Source organism: Oryx dammah, unplaced genomic scaffold, assembly GCF_014754425.2.
Source record: "Oryx dammah isolate SB20612 unplaced genomic scaffold, SCBI_Odam_1.1 HiC_scaffold_4, whole genome shotgun sequence".
Lineage (NCBI taxonomy): Eukaryota > Metazoa > Chordata > Mammalia > Artiodactyla > Bovidae > Oryx > Oryx dammah.
The window spans coordinates 58,872,338-58,884,457 of record NW_024070188.1 but is presented as its reverse complement, the minus strand read 5'-3'; the positions used below and the strand labels follow the sequence as shown (position 1 = coordinate 58,884,457).

The 12,120-nt window shown below is 36.1% G+C and overlaps 1 protein-coding gene across 8 annotated transcripts in view; it reads right to left on the bottom strand.

Moving 5' to 3' along the window:
• EYA4 (EYA transcriptional coactivator and phosphatase 4) overlaps positions 1-12,120 on the bottom strand; it is a 367,841-nt gene that overhangs the window by 10,940 nt on the left and 344,781 nt on the right. For all 8 annotated transcript variants that reach the window (XM_040239258.1, XM_040239259.1, XM_040239262.1 and 5 more), the window contains 4 exons: positions 10,023-10,112; positions 3,750-3,808; positions 3,482-3,642; positions 872-986 (listed from right to left, as the gene is read on the bottom strand). In XM_040239258.1, coding sequence (XP_040095192.1) covers positions 872-986; positions 3,482-3,642; positions 3,750-3,808; positions 10,023-10,112 — 425 coding nt within the window. The remainder of the gene's footprint in view (positions 1-871; positions 987-3,481; positions 3,643-3,749; positions 3,809-10,022; positions 10,113-12,120) is intronic.

The window sequence follows — 12,120 nt, the reverse complement described above, 5'->3', positions numbered from 1 at the left end:
AAGTCTCGAACAGGGTTGGGGGCACACCTGTCTACTTCTGTGCTCTGAATGCTAGACCCTCCTTTTACTTTGTTAAGGTTTCTCTGAATCTTGATTCAACCAGTCCAAATATTAGCTCTTCTCTGAATTTTGTTTTGCTAAGCACACTTGCTAAGCATATTTCTATTCATTCCTCCACACATTTGCTAAGCATAATTTTATTTATTCCTCAGAAATAAAACTGAGGAATAGGATACAACAAAGATTCTTCCCCACCCTATTTAGCTATCATGTTCTGGATTTATATTATTTTGTGTGTGTTAGTCACTCAGTCGTGCCTGACTCTTTGTGACCGCATGGACTGCAATCCACCAGGTTCCTCTGTCCATGAGATTTCGCATGGTATGTCTACTCAATTCTATGATCTACACTAACAAAAGTCAGCATTTCATTGTTCTGTTCAAACAACACAAAGGTTACAAGTTATTTAGGAGCTTTCTGTTGCTTTTGGATGTGTTTGAATTATGTACATTATCTATAATGGCCTAAAAGACTTAAAAACATGCACAGATTATAAAAACAATGTATATTTTTGCCATCATCTTCTGTATTTTGCCACCAACAGAGTTCTTTAAAAAAAAAAATTGGAAGTCAAATGACATTCCCATGGGATTTATCAAGGGTTATGAGGCGAAATGGATAAAAAGCAGCAACCTCCATTCTCTATACCCCATCCCAACACACACACACAAACACACACGCATACACAGAAGTGTTAGGTCCCTTCAACCTCTAAAACAAGGCTGGGAATTAAAATATTTTGATACATGCTAGACTACTAGAAGGACATCTTCAATACAATTAATACAGAAACTGCAGCAATGTGGCTTACCTCGTACTAATAATTGATAAAGATTTAAGTGCATTTGTTAGCCAGGAGTCTGTCAGACCTTCGATCTCAGCCCTCAGTTGCAGCCATGCATCTCTCTTGGCAGGGCCAAGAAGTCCTGCAACACGGAAAAGCAGGGCAGAGTCAAGAGATCAACGTTTTTCAGGGATGCCTCGCTTAGTCTCCCTTCTGTCTACTATGGATAATTTTTATTCCCACCTATATCAAAAATAGAGACATATCAACCCTGATCTTTCATGTCAGAATTGATTATCTATTCACTCATTCCACAAACATTTACTGAACAACTTCTACATGTAACAGTCTGGGTTAAAAACTAGGGATATAACAGTGAAGGGTGGGTCATAGTCTCTGCCTTCACTGATCCTAGAATCTGGCACGGATGACGTCAGTCACCGGAGGGCCTCTGACAACTCCCCTGCTCGGGTCCCACTCCAGTAGACTGACAGAATAGGTCTAGCAGGGGAAGTAAGGCTTTACCAGCCTAGGGATATGAATCCCAAATATTGTGACTGTCAGAAAATGTTTACTTTCTTACAAATCACAGCTATTACCACTTTGAAATAATAATGACATTAACACATGTAGCTTTAGAATTTTTTAGAATTTGTTTCTAATAATGCTGAAGCTATTAGAAATACTTTGCTTTGTAAAAAGAAGTTGAGAATTTGAAAATCCTAAAGCCTGTGACAGAGCTACAGATGATGGCTGAACGTTACAATGGCATTAGGACAAGAAAAGAAGTAGTTAAACTGATTTTATAGAGAAAGCTTATGCTTTCATGATAAAACAAGAACATGTAAATTGACTAAAAAATAGAGTTTCTTATTTAAATTCTATTTCAGAATACTGAGTACATATATATAGGTGGATATTTAGGTAGGTACTTTTAAAATCAAAATTTCTAGTTTTTATCAAATCTCATTTGTCTTTATTTCAATAAAGAGATGCTAACATATCACAAAATGGACTCATATCTCATTGTTTAAACTTTTTCAGCTATAAGATTATTTACTAGCAAGCTTGTTAATTTTTATATAATTTTAATAATAAGATTGAGGGCAGGAGAAGAGGACGACAGAGGATGAGATGGTTGGATGGCATTACCAACTCAATGGATTTGGGTATACTCAATGAGTTTGGGTAAACTCCGGGAGTTGGTGATGAACAGGGAGGCCTCATGTGCTGCGGTTCATGGGGTCACAAAGAGTCGGACACGACTGAGTGACTGAATTGAATAATACCCTTTAAGAGGGAAATAATAACATGCTTTAATGAGAAAAGTTAATTCAGATTTCCCAAAGGGATATTTATTTTAAAGTTGAACTTATTACCCTCAGTTGCTTTTAAACAGAGTATCTATTTATTTGGTTTTGCAAAAAATATCTTATATAGAATGTTAGAGTGAATTAGGAAACGTGTTTCTGAGTTGTCTGCCTAAACTGCTGGGCAAGTTGGTAGACTGCAGGTAGCTGGTTCTCACTTGGAAATGAATAACATCCATAGTTAAGCTTCATTTTGGTTTTAACATTATTGTTATCCATGGTTTTACATGTTTTTGTTCTCCTGTAGTTACAGAGTATCTACTGAACGTCTTATGTGCATCAAGCTAGCTAGGCACTGGATACAAGGCCAACGGACACAGAGCCCACCCTCATGATGTGTATGGCATAATATTCACCAGACATGAAAATTTTATTTATTATATTGTGTTCTATGACATATATGTGAACATACACATGTAGAGCATTCACAAATATATTTAACTGTCTTCTTCAATTTTAGATTCTGGTTTATACTCCTCAATCTTCTCTCTTTTTGTTTAAAAAGTGAAACAAACAAAAAGCCCTAGGAGAAGAACCTTTAATGACCTCATAACTAATCCCTAGGATTTGCCCACCCTAGGATTTTGGTGACCTAAAACTGATCCTATTAATAGAGATCATTTAGGTTTATTATACCAAGAAGCACATCCAGGATCCTAGTTTTGATATCACAGGTTTTGATATTACCTGTAGTTTATGAATGAGTATAAAATGGTTGAGTTACTACCCACAGAACATTTGAACTCTTAAAAACCATGATATACATGGCAAAATTATATTGACAGATAACATGCAATTTTTGAAAGGATAAATTTAGTCAATGTCTTTGGGAACATAAAGCGCTGCTTGTGTTTATTTCTGATAGGATTCCAGAAAGGTAATGCCTGCTAACAACTCTGCTTCAATGACTGGGGCTCTTGTCTTTAGATAGGTCTTCTTTCCATGGCCTCCATCAGGTCCTCTGTCTGGTTTTCACTGGGAGTGTCCCAGCTGAAGAAGGGTCAAACAAATGTCCTGCTATATATCTTGACCAAACACCTGGGCACAAAGAATTCCCCAGTCATCTGACAGTGCTGTACACTTGGCTGTGCAGTCAGATTTTTTCCCACCAACTCCAAGAAACTAAAAATTCTGGCTTACTCTCATCCATCATGAGTCCTTGGTAATTTATTTTACAGAAGGATCATCCTTAATACGAAACTTGAAACTGTGGTTCAAATTGTACATCTATCTGCAGTACCTTTATTAAATGTTAAGCCACACATACCTCCCACGTTGTTCTTGTAGGTGTTGTATAATTCTTTTACTCTTCTGTAACGAAAAGCCAACTTCCTCATCCAGTCAACCCCTCCTCTTACACCTGTTGGCAAACAAAGGTTTGCACTACTTGCAGCTGCATGGAAGCCATCAGTTGCAAAACTGTAGGTACTGCAACACCCAAAATACATTAAAAAGAAATAAAAGAAATAATTACATGTGCAAAACTTCACAGCTGAATTTCTGTAGGAAAGAGCATACTGAAAGGCGTGGCTTACCTTAAGTCCTGCCCATTGTCATCAGAGGAAACATCATCTATGTGAACTTGATCACACTCCTGTTAAAAACATTGGAAGAGTTGTTTTTCAAAGGATGCTAGTCACCATGTTTGAAGCTTTTTCCATCTTTCCACGTGATCAGGCTATGGCCAGAAGAGGGCAGCATTTGCCCACTCTTCCCGCCCTCTCATGCTGGGAAATGGCACTATTTCCAACCTATAAGATCTAAACCCAGACGAGGGCCTTAAAGCCTGAAGATACAGGGCACATGAGTTTCTTTAGAACAAATAAATAATTAATTTTAATCTTAAAATGACTGATAAAGAATTTTCTTTTGAATCTTTACAATCACCATTATGTTGTCGCTTAGTCATGTCCGACTCTTTGCTACCCCAAAAATAATATTGGTGATCACTTCCAGTCATTTCTGTTATGCACACATAAATATGAAAGCAAAGCTAATCTGAAGATACTCAAAACTTATTTGGGTTGGACACCCCAATGGTGTTCCCAGGTAACTCAGTCAGGAAAGAATCTGCTTGCAGTGCAGGAGACCCAGGTTTGATCCCTGGATCTGGAAGATCCACTGGAGAAGGAAATAGCAAACCACTCCAGTATCCTTGCCTGGAAAATCCCATGAACAGAGGAGCCTGGTGGGCTGCAGTCCATGGGATTGAAAAGAGTCAGATACAACTGAGTGACTAAGACTAACCCCAGTGGTTACTATTATGTATTATTTGTTGAGCAGCAACAGAGGGGCTTGATGATTATGGTGTTCTGTGAGATTTCTATGACTTCCTGCTTTTTTGCAGGGTGAGTAATACCACAAAGGAACCGTGGTGATGTTATTTTAAAAGTCCTGGTCTTTCAATACAGCAAAAAGCTAATAACCATAGAAGCTGGTGGGTTTTCTTTTTCTTTTTATAGCTTGTTTTTAAATCTTTAAGCTGAAAAGAATACTGCAAGTAAAAGGGAAATAATGAAGATTTACCATCTTCAATGCGCTACAAATTCAGAGGAAAACAGACTTTAGGTATATACATCCACATAATTGACCTGTTATAGCATACTCAAATGGCAACTTTTTGGAAAAAGAATTCAATTCTTCTTTGCTGTTCTAAGACTCTTTTTCTATCTTCAAATAATCTGCAAAGCTCCAGTAAAGTAGTACATGATATGAAGGTAGAATCTGGCTAAGGCATTTCAACACTGAGAATCTATTAATACTTCGGTGTGGCTCAGACAGTAAAGAGTCTGCCTGCAGTGCCAGAGACCTGGGTTCGATCCTGGGTTGGGAAGATCCTCTGGAGAAGGAAACAGCAACCCACTCCACTATTCTTGCCTGCAAAATCCCACGGACAGAGGAGGCTGGAAGGCTACAATCCATGGGGTCGCAAAGAGTCAGACATGACTGAGTGACTTCACTTTCACTTTTCACTTTCAGAATAAGTATGGTTTAGTCTTCCAGACCTCATTTTTTTCTCATCAAATTATTCTAGTCAAACTCACAGAGACTGACTATATATATTAAGTGCTTATCTTTCAAAATCAACTCTAAAAAATCATTACATTTGAAGATAAGATGCCATACAAAAAGACTTTTCAGCTACTATTTATAATTATTATAAGACTTGGAAGTATCTGACAGTGAAACATTTAATATCTCATCTCCAGCTTTCTACACTTGAGTATATTAGATCCTGCTTCAGTGTGAGGATAAATTAGCTGGCTCAGGCTTCTTTTAAAATATGAAACTTAGTGAGTACCTCAATCAATACAATTTTAGTAGATAATTTGAAAATCCAGGTAAATTAACCTTAAAGATTCACATGAGGAACATAAATTATGGGTTTAACTTTTGAATAAATACATTCACAGATAAGTTAAAAGTTAATCTGACTGGAAGCTCCCTGAGGGGACTGTTTGGATCACCTGGATAAACCCACATTTAAAGCATAATCGGGCACAAAGCAATCACTCAACAATTCTTTGTTGACTAAAGAGTAGAAGTCTACCGCTGCTGCTGCTAAGTCGCTTCAGTCGTGTCCAACTCTGTGCGACCCCATAGATGGCAGCCCACCAGGCTCCCCTGTCCCTGGGATTCTCCAGGCAAAAATACTGGAGCGGCTTGCCATTTCCTTCTCCAATGAAAAGTGAAAGTGAAGTCGCTCAGTCGTGTCCGACTCTTAGCGACCCCATGGACTTCAGCCCACCAGGCTCTTTCATCCATGGGATTTTCCACAAATGTAATTCAAGACAGAATTACCACAATCATTTAAATGTTCTGACATAAGTTTATGGTGATATAAAATATTCTAAATATTTTATAGAATATAAATACCATAAAATATTTAGATGGTAAGGGCTGTAAGAAGATATATCAAGAGTGAAGGAAAGGGCAAAAGAACAGAATGTAGGCTGAGGCTGCAGGACAGGCATTTTTAAAAGGTTCTTTCCCATTTTGACTGAGTATTTGTTGAAAAGGGCACAGCTCAAACTTTAACCAAAGAAGGCATTAGGTTTCCAGAAAATTCTCAGGGAAAAGCATTATACCAACCATAATAGCTGTTAGATTGAGCTCTAAAGGAAAGGGTGAGATGTAACTGGTAAGTATGAAAGTTGGAAATAAAAGTTCTTCCAGAATACTGAGGTAGCAAAGCAGTTCTAGATGACAAGAATTATTTCTTGAGTTGGTGACATTCCTGTTAAGTATGAAGACCAAATTAAACCACCATTGAAATGGAATCATGCAAACTTGCTCATTCCACCGAGGTTCTGAAATCTTTTATCATGTAAACAATTTCCACAATTTTACCATAAGCTAATTATATTAAAAATTAGGGTTCTTATGAATTACATTGGCAATTGTAAGTCATTTCTTTATCTAATACTCTCTCATCTAATTTTTAGAGAAATTCTTCTGACATTTCAAGTATTAACTCACATGATTAATTTGTACATTTTGCCCTCAAATTTATTTTTTACTCTTGAGGACATCAGTATATCAAACTTACTGGACCGTGAGTTCCATATTTGAAGTTATGTTTGAGGTTTTTCCAAATGGAACTTTTCTTTAAATTTATGCCTAGTTAACTATGCTTGTTGACTCTGGACCTGTGCCTGAGGATTACAGTCCAGTGAAAGAAACCTGAACTTCAATCACTTACATTTTTAGAAAAATCTAAATAATTGTTCTTCAATTAGCATTCACTCAGAGGAACTTTACAAGAATTATTTTGACTAAAACCTAAAATACTAAAAAGAGTTTCATGCTTTGGCTTTAAAAAACTTAGTGTAAGAATGCGAGCATCTGGAATAATTCTGGCACTAATCTTAAATTCTTTAATTTTAGAAGGTCTTAGAAGGTGACCGCAAAGTTGTCACTGATCTTTATCAGTTATAATCCATAGCAGTCTTCTCTCACTTTTGTGAGCCCAAACTCCTTGAGGCTTTCTCTTCTGGAAGTTATTTTAACTGAAATAACATATTATTTAAATGGAGAGCATCCACTTCTTAGGGGCAGCAGAGTGAGCATCTGCCTTCTCCACAGTTGGAAAGGATGTAGTGAAGTTTCTATTAAGAGGATTTAAATTTGCATCTTTCAAGGAATTATGTGAGAGCAGCTGTTACTACACATGTTGCAGTTTCTATTGAAGGGTTTGTCTCACATAGATATTTAGGTTAAAAAAAGGAATCCCCAGAGATTAAATGCACAAGGGGGGGAAAAAACATAATAAGCAAAACATGGAGTAATTCTCTTCAGGAATTCTCTTTAATTCTCTTTAACATACTCTATGTCAGTAGAAGCAGACAAAGAGTAATACCAGTCATGAAGCTCATGCCAAGGTTTGTTTGTAAGAGGTTTACTGAAATGAAAACCTGGGAGAAAGTAAAGTTTCAAAATCAGATGCAGAAGGATAGTGGGTATGTATGTAACTGGACTGAATGATTTTGAAAACTATAGATTTTGTTAGTTTTAGTATTTGTTTATCTCACTTAAGTTAGTAGAAGCCTTTGAGTTTGCTTGGGCCACTTGGATGTGTGTGCATGTGTGTGTTTCTTGTCTGAGAACTCAATCAATTTATATACAGAGACAAAATTATTTCTTTGATTCAGTAAGTTATTGTTGGATATTAAGTTTTAGTGGTTGAGTTGAATGGAATTTTTATCACATTCTAAAGCACAACTAAAAAGCTATAATCAGAGAAGAGAAAGTCAATACCAATATTTTCTCATTTACTATTTCTACCAGAGATCCTGCTGGGTATTTTAAAGATATAGTTTATACAGTATCTAATCCAAAATAAAAATTCTTAAAGCAGGAGAGCCAACCATATGTTTCTGATATGCCAATATGCATGTCAAAATTGCTAAAGGTATATTTAAATTCATCATACACTACTTTCAAATTCTCACTTTAGTGTTCTGTTAGAAGTTGGGTGGTAAATTTATTCCATCTGGCTTCAAAAGTACCACTAAGAAACCTAAAGGGTCATTTATTCCATTTATATCTAGTAAAAAATAATAATTGAAATGAAATAAAGCTATAAACTTGGGTAAAATCACATTAAACTTCTTTTGTGTGTGTGTTTCACAGATTTGAGAGGAATAATAATTTTAAGAATTCTTTTTCAGAATGAGACTCATCTACTTTACCTAACAGGAAAACCAGTAAGTTATATGTTATCATCATACATGTATAAAAAATTCAAGTTCCTAAAAGGTTAAAGTGTGTTTTCTATTATCTTATATATAAAAAATCATTCTGTACACTAGACAGAAATAAGTAGCAAGGTTAATTTATATCAGGTTTTAGAGAGGTGATTATTATTTCTTATTATCTAAAACTGGAAGACTTGCCCAAGAATACTGATCTTTCATACTGTCTATTAAAGAAAACAATAAAACCTCTCTAAACAGAATTTAAAATTTTATTATCCAGTAAAAACAGTGACTCAATGAAGAAAGAATAAGAAAGAAAATGCTATTACATGTATTTCCAGCCCATACATTTATGGGATATGCTGAACAACATATCTTTAACTTGAGATGCCTTAAAACTGGGTTTAAGACCTTGTCAATTAAAAAAAAAAACCAACTTATTTAAGACACTGACTAACTTAGCTTATCTTCCTCTCAGCTGTCTGTTAATTTCAGCGTGGTATGGGGGCTGAGAACATGTTTTGGAGCCTGGTAGATTCCAAAGTTTCAAATCCCAATTCTACCACTTAGCAGGTAAACTTAGATGTGATTTTTAGGCTGATGGACCTTACAGTATTTTCTCTACAAAAATTATGTGATAAAATATTTATTACAAAAGGTTGGTAACTGATTAGTGGAAATGTCAAACATAAGGTGCAGATTCAGTAATAACAATCCCCATCTTCATTCACACTGTGATTATAGGTAAACACTTTAATTTCATTGTGAAACCAAGAGACAAAAAAAATGAATGGATTTGAATGGATCATTTTAAAAAGAGAAAGAAAAGTCTATTTCAGTATAGTTGTGCAAATCTCTTCCCAGTGCCCACGCTGCTCAGTTATTTCACATTTTATCATCTAAATATGTAATGACTCAGACCGTTAGCACTCAGATTATGTACCTTATTACAGTACTTATTCAGCTATCCTGAGGCTATTTTTCTTGGGTTCTTTCAGTTTGTTGTTACTGCTTTTACTTTCTCTTCATTTAAGGTTGGAAATGAAAAGATAAATTAGGAAAAGAGAGAAAATAAATGCAATCAAACCGGTCAGAAGTACTACATAAATAGTTCTCGCAAGGTTTTATCCAGAAGAGGAATAATAGGGAATAATAATGACTAGAATTAAGTTTCAGATTGTCTATAAAATTTAATGATCCATGATAGCACTAGAAGCACTGTGACTATTGTGCAGTCATTAACCTAAATTGCATCCTGGTTAATAATCTGGAAAAGCTAATGTTGATTCCAAAGATAAAATGAATTGTGGCTGAGACACAAAAAGGACCAGGAGCAGCAGATAGGGGTGTATTGTATGGGAGAGCAAGGCAAGACCTCCTTTTTGAAGACAATTCTATTCTCAGTGTATGCCAGTAAATATATATCTTTCATGAACACAATTTAGCTTTTGTTTATTTTGCATACACAATCTCTCCCTTGACAGAAACTTTACTTTTCTCTTGAGCTAAATTTCTATCTTTCCAGGTTTTTTTCAAGGTTATCTGCATATAACTAGAAAAGATGAGTTTTAATAGTTGGATACAACTATTCTTACCTTTTAAAATTCTTACCTCTAAATCATTAAAAAATAAATGTGTATCAGCAAGATTAAAAATCATTTCCTCCATTCGAAGTCCAAGGGTTACAGCCATGGGGGGATCCTGAAAAGGAAATGCACACAGTATGAAGTAGTTTTTAATAATAACTGTGGTTACTGAAAATTATCTTAAGTGCATATGGTTGTGGGGATGGGGAGACTATAGGGATTTTTAACCTAAGAATGCAAAAGATTTTCCTGATTAACAGAAAAGATGCCTTTCTAAAGTGTTATCTAAAATATGCTAGATATACTGATACATCTGTGAATTTACAGGAATTGATATGCACAGAAAGATGACTTAGATATGCTTTCACATAAAGCTATATATTCATGAGAAGAGGAGGAAGGAAGCAAGCTGGTTCACAGAAGTTTACATATACTCCACAGAAAGTCCTTTGGAGAAAGGTAATTCTCCACTGAAGAATGGAGCAGATCTGTTAAAAAGAGTAGAGGACATCCTTTTAAGAATGACAACAACTAAGAAGTGGAAGAGAGAGAGAAAGGAAGATTTATTGGATGTTTGTAGGATCTGAGCAGGCAGTGCTGTTTGGAGTGGGACAGGAAGAGCTGGTAGAGATTGATGGGACCACACCTTCTTTATTAATTGCATTCTGATCAACAGACAATATTTATCTGAATCTTTATAAAGTATGATCTCACCAGCACTTGACTAAGGATGAAGAGGGAAGGGTGGAGGATGATTAAGAAACATTAATTCAGTAAATGTAATATGTAAATGTATAAAAATAAAATATATACATCTAGAAGTTTAATGAAAGTAAGGGGATTAGCAAAAAGTCAAAGTGACTTAATTTTTGTTTACAGAAACCAAGAGATTATACAGCAGCAAGGAGTTGAGAATGAAAATCAGAGTTGGTAGTTTACCACAATTAATTACAGTTGAAAGCCTGGCACAGAGGTGTAAAACTTTATTTTTAAAAGTAAGGAGACTTTAGGGCTGGAGCTAGGTAAATAATTCATGCACAAGCCTTGTGTTTAAAATTACAAAGTTGGAAAGATCTCTAAAGGAGAACTGCTCTGGATGTGACTCTGGAGATGAGAAAATAGAAAGTCTGGAAAGGATGAATCTTCAGAATCTGAGACCAGAATGGGTGTTAGCAAGGAGAAAAAAATGGTTTCAGATGCAGCTGACAAGTCTACAGGATACTATTGGTTTTGGCTGAGAAGTTATTTTGGAAGACCTTGGAGGCTGATTTGGGTTGAGTGGCTGGGCTAGGAGCCAGATTGTAGGGATCTGAGGACAGAGAACCACACTTGTGTTTTCAATGATCTAATAAATGGCATTTCAAGAAATGTATTTAAACTTGGGGAAATGTAATGCTAACTTCAGTTCATTTTATGATAAGATTATACAACCCAGGTCAGGACTAGCATTGTTCATATAGACTCCCAAACTTACTCTACTTAGCAAGCAGAAGACTCTCTTCATTCCATACCTATACACCAAGAATCATTCTTTTCTCTTTTACTTCTAATATGTTTTGAGGGGGGAAAACCTTAGAGTGTATGCATATTTGAAGTGTCATTCTCCTATTCTGTAGTGATGAAAATGTACAGAATAGGAATTGAGTGCTTAGAAGGAAAGAGGTCACTGAGATATGGAGCAAAGCTAAGACTTGATGTGAGGGAAGATGAAGAGAAGACAATCATATGTTGGGTGTCAACATAATATTCTAACTGCTGATGTCTCTTTCTTGGAGATTTCTGTGATTTCATAGCTAGACATTCTCTCTTCACAAAAACAGAGATTCACTGTTCACATACTTGATGGCATCTTGGTATTGTGTCCTCCGGTCAGTATTACTCTGCTGCTAAACTCATCTTTCTTCCAGTGACAGGATCATTTGGAGCACCCAAGTGCTCCACACATCCACACACCCAAAGTGACAGTGAAAGTCGCTCAGTCATGTCCGACTCTGTGACTCCATGGACTATACAGTCCATGGAATTCTCCAGGCCAGAATACTGGAGTGGGTAGCTTTTCCCTTCTCCAGGGGATCTTCCCAACCCAGGGATCGAACCCAGGTCTCCCTCACTGCAGGCAGATT